We start from the raw sequence: 15741 nt of genomic DNA, 5'->3' as shown, positions 1-15741 counted from the left end.
AAAGTTTATTGGATAAAATTGGAATACATTGAGATTACTTTATTCCTTCAATGGAAATATCAAAAACTAATTTCAAGTACTGTAAAATACTTTATTTTAGCTGGAATTAATTTTCACTGAAAAGACTGACTTTTTTGGTGTTTTGTATGGAATAGGACAAGATTTATTCGCTGGATTTTATTTTCACTGAATCATTCCTTCAGCGAAAATAGTGAAAATTAATTCCATGCGAAAACAAAGTAATGTACAGTAATATTCTACATCACTGCTGGGTTTAGAGAGAGAGTTGTGTAGAGATAAACCACTAAGCTAAGGTGTCTGGTTCAAAAATCACTAAGCTAAAGAGTCTCAGAGCATGTAATCAATATGTAAAACTAATTATAATAGTAATTGACCACAAAATATTGGATATATGTCTGCTGTCATGGAAACCCCAAAATAATACTAGATAGATAATCATTAAAGTATGCAGAGAAGAAAAGCTGCTTTAGGCTATGCCAGGTTATGTGCAGTACGGTTTGTTGTCATAGAAACCACCAAAGCTTAGATATCACATATTGTAAGTTTCTAAAATGTGACATAAATGTTTCAAGACAGTCATCTGTTATGTATTTAAAGTAATTGATAGAGATTCTAAAAATGTCTCAAGCTAAATAAAATCATGGAGGACATTGCAGATAAAGCACCACAACAATGCTGTGATGTTATGCAATGTGATTACAACACTGTCAATGGATTCCTCTGGTTATACAACCATATATGGTACTAATAGAATAAATATGATTTGATTGCACTGATGGGACTGCAATGGTGAGATGCAATGGTGAGATGCAGTGATGTGATGCAGTGATGTGATGCAGTGATGTGATGCAGCGATGTGATGCAGTGATGTGATGCAATGCTTCAGTGACGTGATTCAGTGATGTAATTCAGTGATGTGCTTCAGTGATGTGATGCAGTGATGTGATGCAATGAGATGCAACATGATGCAATGCAGAGATGTGATGCAATGAGATGCAACAACGTGATATGATGCAGAGATGTGATGCAATGCAATGATGTGATGCGATGCAGTGATGTGATGCAGTGATGTGATGCAGTGCTGTGATGCAGTGATGTGATGCAATGATGTGATGCAACAACGTGATGCAATGCAGAGATGTGATGCAATGATGCGATGCAATGATGTAATGCAGTGATGAGATGCAACAACGTGATGCAATGCAATGATGCGATGCAGTGATGAGATGCAACAACATGATGCAATGCAATGATGTGATGCAGAGATGTGATGCAGTGATACAATGTCAATGAATCATTTCTTACCCATGGATTGGATGATGCATATGTGAATCAAAATGATAACGACCTTCATGTGTTCTTGAATCAACTGGAATGGGCGGATGAAACATGAAACGGCCGTCAAACCCAGCCATGGCAGCAGGATGGACTAAAAGACAAATAAAAACATAAAGCAACTATTACAAGTTTGAGCTATATCTGATCAACTCAATGTAAAAACTCACAGAGCTGACAAAACATAAGTAAATTAATGAATTCAGAATGGATACAAAGTAGCGAAGCTCGGTGTCTGGTATGACCTTTTATTTGGAGGACAAAGTGAGAATAAAAGTCCTTAAAATGCAATAACAATATCTAAACACCAGACAAAGAGTCAATACCAGTTTCTTATATTCTTCAATATTTCCTGAAATGAATCTTAATTTTAGAACCAACAAATAAAATTTGAGTAAACTTCCAATTTTTACCTAAAAAAATTTGGTTATTTTTGTCCCAATCTTCCGATGGAAAATGTAGACTATAAACAGGACTATTTTGTGAATTTGTGGTGAAAAGAGGGATTAACTGGTGGTGAAAAGGTTAGAGGGAACACAAGGTATACTTACCAAACTGTGAATCGTAAGGAACTGTTCTTGGATCCATAACATAGGTACCGGTACCTACAGGATAATGAGGATGGTTTGGTCCGGATACTGGACCAGGTACAGATATTCCTCCTCTACGTTGCCGTACAATTTCATCTGTGGATGATGCAGCAACCGACTCCACCTTCGGCCGTGTCGTAACTTTAGCTAAAAAATAAAAAAAAGATATATTAGATGAAAGGACTAACAAAATTTAGAAAAGTTAACTTTTTAACTAGTTGCTCTAAAACCTGAGTTTTAGAAGTTGTTTTCAAATGTACACAAAAAAAAAACAATCAATTTATTTTCTTAACCTTTTCCACCACCAGATTTTCTCGCCCAAATTTTTCTTTTCTTTTATATTCTTCTTATTAATAGAAATAAACTCCAATTTTAAAGCAGACAGATAGAAAATTTGAGTAAATTATCAGATTCTACTCAAAATATTTTCTCAAAAGCCTGCAAAAAAGCATTTTTCCATCTTTTTCTAGAAAAATTTTATTTTCACTGCAAGCAAAAAATTGTGAAGATTTCATGAAATCCATTAATCTCATAAATTCTTGTGATACATAATTAATATTGTGATAAAATGTGCATATTTTTTGTGACCATTTCTGTCTCTTCATTGTAAAAGTCGATGATGACGGAACTAATTTCGTAATTTTATTTTCCCCTCAAATCTGTCACATGGTGAACTAAAATTGTCTTTTGCTGTTTTTTCCGAGGGAGGTGCTCGGGTAAGCGCCCATCCCTAAAAAATGAGTTCAGGACATAGGGTGTTAATGCAGTCGAGTACAGTAAACTTTTTGACTGCCAGATATTTATCCCACCCTAAATCCAACGGAAATATTTTCACATTTTGTGAAACTGTCTCTGTATTTTACGATTATTTTGATCCATACACACAGCTTTTCATATTTCCTTAACTTTTTGACTAAAAAGTAAAGGTTTTTCAATTTTTTTCAATATTTCATTTGGAGAAGAGCAGACTATACATAATCCTTTTGTCAATGACGCCAAAAGTTGGTTAGGAACAAGATTAATACAGATCTAACACATTTCGCTTTCACTCACAGAACGTATTTCCCAAAAGTAGTAAATTTGGATATTTACGAAAAATTAACTTGATATTATTGGTAACAAAGATAAAAATATTCAATTTAAAAATAAATTATGAAAAGACAAAGAATAACTTGAAACTATTGATGACAAAGATAAAAATAAAAATATTCAATTTAAAAATAAATTATACTGAAAGGAGAGTCTACCAGACTGTACTGACAAGAAATGTCATTTACTCTATGCAGTTGAGATAAAGTTCCATCTTATGAATGTGACTAGGTCATTGACCTCTCATTACACCATCACTGTGGTTACATAACTGTACAATGTCTGTAAAGAGTCAGATTACATGTACTTTCAATGCAGTGTCTTTGCTATGTCAATACAAGTCATAAAAGAGATCAGAATGACATCTGTGTTGAGGAGAAAAGGGGGTAAGTCTTAATTACTGTGTTCACATCTGTTGTGTTCTTTTACACCATAATAACTTAAGGTAGCGAGATAGTTTTTTTGGCATGAAAAATGTAAACATCTATAATCGGAGTAAATTTTACAAGAACCTATACAATCTATATATGTTTGGAAAGCCCTTGACTTGTACTTTTCTATTATTAATATTTTGTGAACATTGTGTTTGTTTTAGCGTCACGTGATTCTGAAAATCGGCGCGGCTGATAATTAACTAACGTAAATACATTTTTAAATGTCAGCTCTACGGTCATGCATGCGGCCAAAAACTTTACACTGTTTTGAAGCAAGGGTCATGAAGTTTAAATCCGTATTTCTATTTTTTAAATTAAGGTTTTTTTTCCTCTCCGAAAATGGAAAATTTCAAGCACGTTTTTTGGTGTTGAAGTTAGTGTATACCGGTGGTTTGCGCGAGGTTTGTGAAAATACGCGATAGAATTTCGCAAAAATGTAAATACGGATACGAAGCCAACATATTCGAGAGTACGAAAAGCCAAACGGCGACATCGTAGCGCTACTCACTGAAACGCCATTTAAAATTAGGTCAACGGCAATTTCCAGAAATCGAACACCGAGAAATCGGCACTTTTATGATTTTAAACTTCAATCAAGGTTAACTCCCGTTTTAGCAGCAACAATTATATAGGTTGGTAGTAAATAAATTACCTTGAAGGTTGTTTTCAGAAAAAAATCATGATTCGACATTTATGTCTGTGAAAAAACTGTATTTTTACCGTTTTCTTTCACGCTATGGAGTTTTGACACTGTCTGTGCTGATAACGAACGGTGACGTCATTCATTACAGCTGGGATTATGCAAAGTGGGCGGTTCTGTTTGCAGGTAGCAAACAACACAAACACTACACTGGGCAGTTGAAGTGTTTGTCAACATAGCGTATTTATGTTTGGGCCGTTTTATTTGCAAACTTATTTTCTTGAGTATTCCACAAGTTTCAAAGTCTTTTAGAGACACAAGAACACTTTCCGACAATAATTATCAGACTCCCGCGAGCAAACTTGCGCAGAGCAAACTTACAGCACATTTACATGCACTCTTTTTGCAGGTACGTCGGACTTTGGTTTGATTTTGGTTTAAAATAGTAACAACCACCATCAGCTAAATTCAAGTCCATTATGTTCGCAAATAATTGTGCTGCATCAAGTTTTAAACTTGCCACTTTATCGTGAAGATTCTGGCGATCTCGGCAAAGGAAGCTGCCGTAGTGTGGCTCCCCAACAGCAAGTACATTGCGGATATATTTTTTTTCCTCATGATGATAACAGTGATCAATCACTGTTAACAGACTGTAATATTTGTTTCAATTGACGACTCTTTCAACGTAATTCGACCAATAAAAATGCAGTGTTCTAAAATATTGACAGACACTAAACAACCCCACGTGGTTTCTTGTTATGGCTATGACGGGGCTTCAAAGTGTCTTTTTGTCGTCTTTTTGTTGCTTTAACCGGACTTTTCTGGTCTGTTTATAATTCACACTTCCGCATTGAATACGTCGTACTATCTTGGGAAACATCCTTTAACATTGTGAGTACCGCCGTTGAGGAAACGAAAACTGCTGTGAATGACGGTGGAGTCAATGAAAGTAAATTACTGAACAGCAAACTTCAAGAGGTGTTAGCTGGGGAAGCTAACTCTGGAGAAGAAGATGACGAATTTGACTTTTTGGACGAAGACAGTTTGAAGGTGAAGATATCACAGATGCCCTTCAAGTATTTGTGAATGACGCTGACGAATCCGACGTTGGGGGCTTTTAGTTTTACAGCCAAAACAAAGTCAGCTTGGACTTTCAGTTGCGAGACGTGACCCCCCCCCCCCAAAAAAAAAAAACGCAGACAGTGATACATTTCGAAGATAAAAATACAAAACAATCGCAATCAAAGACGCCGACCACGCGCGTTAGAAATAAATAGAACACGCTGTTTCACTGGCTTCTTTCACTCACGCAATATAATTATGCTATTTCCAAACGCTTATATTGATCACTGTAAAAGTGGATAAATTCAAACCAGCCATCAAATTAAAAATTCGGATCTCGTTGAATGTCAATCAACACGGAACTCGGTAAGGGTCAAGGCCCCCTGATCTGATCCTAAAAAGCATATAATGTATCAAACAGAAATAAATAAAAAATAAAAAATCTCCAACTGTGACATTGTACTTTTATTTTGACAACAGATTTAAAAATAACATTTAGAACATAAATTTGTTATCCCAAAATATTAAAAAAAAAATCTTAAAAAATACCAAACTGCCGTTAAACGGCCCGGGCGAATTTATGGCAAAATCCGGTAACATGTGATACACTCATGTACTATTTTGTTTATACAAAATTTGTTGTGTTTCGAAAGTGTTTTTTGTTTTTGTTTTTGCTGTACAGCTTCTTCCTCATGAAACGAAGCAGTGCACACATCTTATCAGCTGTGTGTAAACTACAAACAGATATCTTATCAGTTGTTTGTAAATAGCTTAGCCCCAGTTCAGTTATGTTTGTTAACCATGAATATTAATGAGAAGCACTCATGGGGTGTACACTGGATAAACAAAAAACTTGGGTATTTGTTTGCACACAAGAAAAAAAACAGTTTAATTGTACAAGATATTATTTTTTCAATAAAATAAATACACTAATGTATGTGGCATGCCTTATGGAGCTATGCTTGTGATTTTCAAAAAAAATGTGAAAAGTGCCCAAAAAACTATTCCGCTACCTTAAGTTGACGAGAATAACAAATGTGAACATGTAATGCCAACTTAAAGGGTTTATATAAGCTAGTGAATATGTACAATTTTTTAATAAAAATGCAAATCCAACTGATACTGTAAATGGGTTAATTATTCACTGGGTTTTAATTTTGCTTATTTCGCTGACTGGAAAATGCGCTAAACTAACCCAGTGAATATGTAAAATTTAGTATAGAACACATTATCTAAATGATAAAACCATGAATTTAAAACCCACTGAATATGCCTGAAATGATAAATCAGCGAAATTTAAACCCAGTGAATATTAGTCATTTTACAGTATTGTAAAACACGTCTTTTTGTGCTAGCATGTTATTTTAGCTAATTTAGCTAATCTGTAATTTTGCTAATTCAAGATGTCACTAATTTAAAATAAAATATATTTTCACAATGAGATTTTTGACACTTTAGCTAAATTAAGATTTAGTTAATTCATGCATGGAGTCAAATTTGCTAAAATGGCATGTAGCTATTTAAACATGTTTTACAGTAGTACCTAATTGTCAGGTAAAACAGATGTGAACATAAATGGTTTTAAATATAGCATAGGCAACAACACCAACCATTCACAAAGGGTGTTGTACGTGAATCAGCAAACTAAATTTGAGTATCACAGTCTTATTACCAGTAGGTAGGCTGGCAATGCATCAAATTTTAAATAGTGGCATTGACTTGTAAACAATGATAAACTCAAGTATGCTGAATGGTTCTAACATAGAGCTAAAACAAGATTACCAGTGCAGCTCTATGTTTTAACAGTTTATGGCATTCTATGTTAATAACTATTGCTAAGTACACAAAAGACAGAAATGTTTGTTAAATCAAAACTTCGCCTATCTACAAATCAGTGCCATTGCATATATTATCTATTTGCAGTCATGTGTACATCACTTGTGAGAATTGCAGATGTTAACGTCAGATTATGATATTCTTATCTTTGTAATTAATGTGTGCAATTTACACTGACATAACTATATCTAGTGAAAACAGATGAATGACATATAGTGTGTCCATTTCACTTTATAAAACATGACATGTATGCACGCAAGTTAACTTTTCAAGTTTTCAAATCTGCATACTATTTTTTCGTATTTCACCAAAACTTTCAACAACATGTGAATAAAGACCATTTGTCCAAAATTATCACAGAAATTATAAACACTTTGCATCACAGACTGCTTTAACAAACTTTAAGGGACTGCATCAAAACAAGAATACCAAGTAACCCAATACTTGATAAATCTTGGCATGAAATGACCTTTGACCTTCCAGTTGTGTCTTACATCTGCAATGTGCGTAGTTAAGGTATTTCATTTATTTCATTGAACTTTTTTTGTAAATTTAAGAAGTCTGTAACAATTTTGAAAATTCCCTCAAAATTAGATTAGTTTCAAACAAGACAGACTATTTGATTGTTTTGGAGGTCATCAACAACCATTGTTGTTGTAAAATTAGCATAACAATAGAAAGGTTACAACACCTCAGGACAAGATGCTAATTTGTAGCAATGTATTGTGCACTGAATAAAAGACTGGTTAACTGAGGACAGTGGCAATAAAGTGAGTTTTTTGCTGCAATTTAATTCATTTCAGAAAAATTCAAATTGAAATTTCACTTGACTTCACCGTGTCAGATAAAATAAATTGATAAACAAGAAAACAAAATCATCTCATGTTGTTTGCTTTAAAAATGAAGGTACGAGCTGTGTGAACTGATTGGGTAGTGATTTCATCTATCCATAAAACGAACGCAGTTATTTCACCAACAGCATTTTGACGATAATTGCCGAAATGTTAAAAATCTAGTGTTTGGTTTCAGAAACCAATTTTATTTTATGTTTTAAATACAGTTATTGTAAAATACTTTATTTTAGCTGGAATTATTTTCACTGAAAGGGCATTTTGGGTGTTTTGTATGGAATTTATTTTACTGATTTTTGATGAGTTGAATGTAAAATATATATAGTATATCAACATGTAGGTTGATGTGTTTCTGTGCTGCCTGAATGCATACTTTGCGGTACTCTTGTGATAGCATTATTATTATACCCATTTTATCTGCTTGTAGTAATAATTTAATGAGATAATAGCCCAAATGGCAACGAAGAACGCTTAAGAGCTGTGTGACAGGATTTTGTAATGCTGTAGCGATTCTGCATCAAAAATCGTACTCAACCACGTTAGCGCCCATGCCCGGTCAAGCGCCCACCCCCCACTATTGCGCAATTTTTATATTCGGGGTCACATTCGGCAAAGCGCCTACCCCTTCAAAGTGCAACTAATTTAAAACTTGGTCTTTGATAATTGCGTAACGAATCTTGGTACAATGTAATCGTTTTTATATGATAAAGCATGGATATCGACCTATGTGAATATGTTGTGAATGCGTAGACCATGGTAACTGTCGACAATGACCTGTTAATACAAGTAAAATGCTATAAATATTTCATGCCATATTCAGTTTACCTCTTTTGAAAAACCATGTCATTTATTCGCTGAAATCAATTCCAACAGATCGTACTTCGACATTGATAATTCACTTCCGCATTGCATAACCAGAAAGTCTTCAGGAATTTCCGAAGAATTGCAATGGTACAACACAGCATTCTGATTGGTTAATAACAGACTTGACCCATTAGGTCAAAGGACGCTGTTGTGGGTCAAATCATGCAAATGCATCATGGCAGAAAGTGATTTTCATCGAGAGTTTGCGTACGATCCAACACATTTGTCAGTGGAGATAATGATGAAGATTTTGACTTCGATTGTGTTCCAACAGACTCTAATATTTTTAATATTGTAAATTCTGGTGGTACGTAATTAATATTGTAATAAAATGTGCATATTTTTTGTGATCATTGTAAATGTCAATGATGATGCAACTGATTTAATAATTTTATTTTCCCTCAAAGATGTAATATCCCCCTGTAATATCTGTTACATGATCAATCAAAATTTTCATTTGCACTCTTTTTCGAGGGGGGGTGCTCGTTGTAAGCGCCCACCCCCACTTTCTGAGTTGAGGCCCCTTGGCATTAATGTTCAATGTTACACCAATAACTTTAAACTCGTCCATGTTAGCGATGTAGTTTCCATACGAGGAAAAATTTGAATTTGAGTGCTGGGATATCTTTGTAGAAAACCGCAAATTCTACTGTATCCAGTGGTAAATGTACAATTGAACACAGGTAATGTATCACTTTCACTGAAAAATTTTTTTGGGGAGTTTTTTGGAATTTATTTTCACTTACATGTATCTTTGACGAGATGAAAGTAAAATATAGCCAAAATAAGAAATATTAGCCGAATTTAATTTTTACTGAATTTTCTTTCAGCAATAAAAACATTCCATGCGAAAATAAAGTATCAAAAACTCAACTGATGCAAACATGGACTAGAATCACTAAGTGTGGACATAGTTATCATGCAATGTTTATTCACAACTACTAATTTAAAACCATATTTAGTGTTAATCCACTCAATACAGTGTAACATAAACCCACCTGATACAAACATAGACTAGAATCACTAAGTGTGGACATAGTTATCATGCAATGTTTATTCACAACTACCAATTTAAAACCATATTTAGTGTTAATCCACTCAATACAGTGTAACATAAACCCACCTGATACAAACATGGACTAGAATCACTAAGTGTGGACATAGTTATCATGCAATGTTTATTCACAACTACCAATTTAAAACCATATTTAGTGTTAATCCACTCAATACAGTGTAACATAAACCCACCTGATACAAACATGGACTAGAATCACTAAGTATGGACATAGTTATCATGCAATGTTTATTCACAACTACCAATTTAAAACCATATTTAGTGTTAATCCACTCAATACAGTGTAACATAAACCCACCTGATACAAACATGGACTAGAATCACTAAGTGTGGACATAGTTATCATGCAATGTTTATTCACAACTACCAATTTAAAACCATATTTAGTGTTACATGTGTAATCCACTCAATACAGTGTAACATAAACCCACCTGATACAAACATGGACTAGAATCACTAAGTGTGGACATAGTTATCAGGTAATGTTTATTCACAACTACCAATTTAAAACCATATTTAGTGTTAATCCACTCAATACAGTGTAATATGACACTAATAATAACTGTTACAATTCAGTTCACTACTCTACGGATAAGGACGCACAGACTCGGTCTATGGACACCAAGAGCAAATGGCGCTGACATGCGTGAAAAGAATTGAGTGTGTGACCCGCCATAAACATAATGTAAATTGAACGTTTTATTCTCCACGGATGTCAATGCGACATTGTACTATGGAATTCAAGGGATGGATAAAAGTGTTGCAGTGAGTTGTTCCCTTGAATAGAGCTCCACCCAGGGTTCTCATCTCAGCGCTATTGACGTCACACGTACACTACGCTTCAATTATCACAGCATACACCTATTCTGTCTGCCACGATTCATCCATGTCGTTAAAAAAAGAAAAGCGTCACAGTTATGAGTGGACTGTGATGATATGAGACATCTTGCTATCACGGGGTACTGGAACCGAGGCATTCCAGTATGCTAGGGGTCTGAGGAATTCCAGGGCACTGGGGCAGAGACATCGTATCATTCCAACTCAGACTGAACAGTAGTTGACAAATCAACCGACTGCTGTGTACAAACACATCATTGTACAGAGTATCCTTCACAAACACTACTTTGTTATGCAAATTAGGATTGTCTTTGTTATGTAAATGAAATATGGCCTCAAACTGTAAACCTGATACAAAGTACCATTTTGCAAGTAACTTGATATCACTACTCAACGTTTTATTTTATAAACTAGTGTCTTTCTCACACTTGGTACAAATTATTCCTATCCCCAAGGCTGTGAGTCTCAATCTCTTTACTACATTAATGCACTGGAATCTTACCATTTACATTACAGCATAGTCTGGGCGTATCAAAACTTCCAAGCTGATTACTGTAAAATGACTAATTTTCACTGGGTTTAAATTTCACTGATTTAGCATTTCAGACATATTCAGTAGATTTTAAATTCACGATTTAATCATTTAGATAATGTATTCTATGCTCAATTTTACATATTCACTGGGTTTAATTTAGCACATTTTCCAGTCAGCAAAATAAGCAAAATTAAAATCGAGTGAATAATTAATCCTTTTACAGTATCTGTTGGATTTGTATTTTTATTAAAATTTTTAATTTTTAAAGCGAGTATTATTGTGATCACAGTGATTCAGTTGCTCGTTGTCTGGTATTTATTTTTTAAAATATTCTAGTCTTGTTCAGTTCTATTTGAGTTAAAGCGTAAAAATATGGCAAAGAATTTAAATCTCCATCTTACTACCGGATTCGGCTGATACCCCGCCCATCCTAAACCCCGCCCATGGGCGATGTTTCAAATAGTGGGCGATGTTTTGGTCCACACATTGCCTGACTGAACCAACAAACATTTTTACAGACCCCAATTTTCCCGTCTGACATCTTGTATCGAGCGCGCTATTTCAAATATGACGCTAAAATAATTCACTGTGAAGCCGAAAAGCATTAAACTTCAATAAAACCAATGCTGTATACGAATTGTTGTTGCGTATTATGACTCGTTAAAGTACATTTCACTTACGTTTATTACACTCGAATAAAGTCTACGCTTGAAAAGAATGTTATTTACGAAGTTTAAAATATCCAAGCTTTCCTGATTCGAGCCTCTTGATTGTTATCAGCAATGTTTAATCTTTGTCTGTATCGCATTCCAGACAAAAAGTTGGTAAACAAGAAATGGGCGAACAAAAATGTCTCCTGCGTTTCACATGCGACATGATTATTAAAACAGTGAGTTAAGCGGTCATGTACGTTCTATAAATCTAACCTTGTACACATAATCATGTATTGACGTGTTTTTTGTCCAAAAAAGACGTTTCCTTTCAGTTAACCCCCAGTTAACTCTTCGCGTTCATAATATTTGTGAGAGTTGAAAGATTTTTTTAACAAATGACAAGTAACTATATTGATTTGCGTCAAGCTGGGTGGCCCGAATTTAAATATCAGTGCATGAACTCTGGAGGTCATTGCCCATTGCGTGGTTATTAGAGTTCAGACTAAATGTACGTCAATATTGCGATCGAAGTGCGCTGTCCAGATCCAGAGTTTATTATATTATAGTAAAATTTAACTTGACGCATAGTATGGTTTATATTACATGTTCACTTCATTTTGAATAAAATAATTCACCATTGGAACATCGATGAATCACAAGTATTTAAAATATTTTCTTGACTTTCCGTAGACACCTGACTACTATCCTTTCAATGATTTAAATGCGCCCATGTTTATGTTTGCGTAATTATTATGAATTCAACGCATTATCAAGTCGGTAATATTGAACTATTCACCAACCCAATACCCCGGGCCAGCATCCTAACAATAGTAAAAAATAACTTTGCGTACTAGTAATTATCATGAAAGCAATATATTACACAGTTGAAATATTTAGAGCCCGTGCAATATTGTAAACAAATTTGCGTAATTAGAAAAGCAGTGAACTAAATAAACCACGTTGATATATTCAAAGCCAGTACAGAGTTGCATACAAGTTGCGTAATTACAGTACCGTCGAATATAATAACAATTTCTCTAGATGGACGCGCGGACCACGAAAGAAAAAGGTTGCTAAGGTAACGCGCCAGTTCAGTGCGTGACTTGGGGTCAAACATCGGTCAACACACACTTGATTTCAGCATCGCCACGCAGCAAGTTTCGCAAAGAAGTACTTGATGTTCAATTGCGTCCCAAAATGATGTCGCTGATCACTCAGTTGTCGTAGCGTGTGTTGTGTCATGTCTATGATGCACCCCTTTTCGGCTTTGGCTTGCCTTTCCTTCTTAGTGCATGTTCTTGTTCACGTAAAATGCGACCTCTCACCAATGTATTAAAACACTTTGAATTTATACTTTGCATGATTATATTTGGTCAACGCGAAACATTATTTTTTCTAGACCATTTTTATCAACGCAGGGTTATTTTTCCAGACAAGATGGGCCTCGTAATATCTGCCAAAAGATCGCCCGGGCGATCTTTTGGTCCACATTTTTCTAAAAAAAAATCGAATCCTCTATGAGATCGCCCAGGGCGGGGTATCAGCCGAATCCGGTAGTTGTCATTTTTTGACAAATTGTCCGAAGCTAATTTTGAGAAAACTGAACGCTTGAATCAATAATATCAACTTATTCTTTGTATTCGTTTTCTTTCTTACTGACTTGACACATTATTACAGTAAAATATTGTATTTTAGCTGGAATTAATTTTTGATGAAAAGACTTTTTGGGTATTTTGTATGGAATTTATTTTCACTGATTTTTGAAAAGTTGAATGTAAAATATGGGAAAAGGTATATTCACTGGATTTTATTTTCACTGAATCATTCCTGCAGCGAAAAAAACGAAAATTAATTCCAAGCGAAAGCAAAGTATTTCACAGTAGGCAGATTGTTCTGCACCATTTTAGATATATGGTCAGCTTAATACCAGCTTATGTTAAGTTATGCTTGGACTGTCCTGTGAAGGCTTCAGTTATTTGTGTTTTCTATTGTATAATACTTTATTTTACCTGGAATTAATTTTTGCTGTAAAGGCTTTTTAGGTGTTTTGTATGGAATTTATTTTCACTGTTTTTTGACAAGTTGAATGTGAAATATGGGGAAAAAAGTTATTCAGCGAAAACAGCAAAAATAAATTCCAAGCGTAAATAAAGTATTTTATGATATTTTGTTTACTTATTTTAGCCAAATATTTCTAAATTGAACAAAATGAGTATTTTAATTAACATAAATTCATTTTATTCTTCACAGGAATCAAAATTAAGGCCTGCACACCTTTCCTACACAGAGATATTGTTTGTACCTGTAGACACGGTAAATGATCAAGTACAGACGTTCATAGTTGTTGATGTTAACCAAAAATGCTTTCAGAAATTTTAAAGCGGGAGGGTCGTCACCTGCGCGTGTGCAGGAATTGAGTCCCAAGCGATGATAACAATACATGCTAAAAATGCAAAGGCTCATAGGTAGACCCTTGTTTGTAAACAATGACATGTTATGGCCATCTGATGCATGCGCAGGTGACGACTCCCCCACTTTAAAGCCCATGAAACAATCATAATGAAGCAAGAATAAAATTTTATTTCAAAAATTTCTTAATTTATCTTGCCAGAGACAATTACAACATCGTTTTTTATTCTGCAATCTGTCCAATAGACAGGCAACTTTGATTTTCAATTTCAACATAAAAATGAACAAAAAACAGAATTTTAGATTTATAGGAAATATTCCTGCAATACCAAATCTGTTAAATTCAAACTCTGAAAATATTTTTTCTATAAATAAAGAATAACTGTTAGTTACATGGCTGTAAAATAAGATTAGTTTATGAGAAAATTATAAATACGAAGGAAGGAAGATTCCATTTAAATTACTGTAAAATACTTTATTTTAGCTGGAATTAATTTTCACTGAAAAGACAATTTGTTTTGTATAAAATTTATTTTCACTTATTTTTGACAAGTTGAATGTAAAATATAGGAAAGGTATATATGTTGGATTTTATTCTCACTGAATCATTCCTTCAGGGAAAATTTAATCCAAGCGAAAAAAAAGTAATTGGAAATGGTGATCTACTATTGGGTGTTTAGAAAGGCACATGTAGATAAGGGGTATACAGTGATCCACTCACCATGACAACGCATAATTGTTAATATAATATTGTAATTATTGCGAAAATAAAAAGAAGACATACTTTTCTATATGGAAGTGATGTATATTCTATTTTATTTTATACTACTACTGTAGAATACTTTATTTTCACTTGGAATTTAGTTTTGCTGAAAGGATGAATCAGTGAAAATATTTTTTTCCTCAATTTACATTCAAGTCACTAAAAATCAAGAAAATAAACTTCCTACAAAACAGTCAAAAAGTCTTCTCAGCAAAAATTAAATCCAGCTAAAATAAAGTGTTTACATATTTATATTCATTGGTACATTCAAAATATTGGCAATGAAAAATTCATTTCAAAATTCTTCCAGAGATGCAAAGATATAAATTATGAAAACTGACAAAACGAGAATTCAAATTAGCCACACACACAAAACATTTTTCCGGTGAAATTTAATGTAAACTAACATTTATTATTTTGATAATGGTTGATGGCAACTTACCATGATGTGGACTAGTTGTGGATGCTGTTTCCGTGGCAACTTTAGGTGACCTGGCTGCTGGACTTTTCTGTTGTTTCTGACTGTGAGACATTCTCCACACCTGGAATGAGACATACAGGTTGAAAATAAGTAAACTGAATACCTCTGTAAACTGAATACCTCTGTAAACTGAATACCTCTGTAAACTGAACACCTCTGTAAACTGAACACCTCTGTAAACTTGCACACCTCTGTAAACTTGTACACTTGTACACCTCTGTAAACTGAATATCTCTGTAAACTTGTACACCTCTGTAAACTGAACA

At 34.2% G+C, this 15741-nt stretch overlaps 1 protein-coding gene across 1 annotated transcript in view; it reads right to left on the bottom strand.

Moving 5' to 3' along the window:
- Positions 1-15532, bottom strand: part of LOC100377291 (transcription activator GLI2.S-like) — a 50775-nt gene extending 35243 nt beyond the window's left edge. Inside the window, exons 1-3 of the mRNA XM_085494173.1 lie at positions 15437-15532; positions 1908-2093; positions 1327-1450 (exon numbers count right to left, since the gene is read on the bottom strand). Of these exons, the coding sequence (XP_085350299.1) occupies positions 1327-1450; positions 1908-2093; positions 15437-15527 (401 nt within the window). The 5' untranslated portion in view covers positions 15528-15532. The remainder of the gene's footprint in view (positions 1-1326; positions 1451-1907; positions 2094-15436) is intronic.
- Positions 15533-15741: the final 209 nt, after the last annotated feature.

Source organism: Saccoglossus kowalevskii, chromosome 20, assembly GCF_978046115.1.
Source record: "Saccoglossus kowalevskii chromosome 20, keSacKowa6.1, whole genome shotgun sequence".
Classification (NCBI taxonomy): domain Eukaryota; kingdom Metazoa; phylum Hemichordata; class Enteropneusta; family Harrimaniidae; genus Saccoglossus; species Saccoglossus kowalevskii.
Note: the sequence above shows the minus strand (reverse complement) of the source record. Positions and strands in the feature narration are given on the sequence as shown.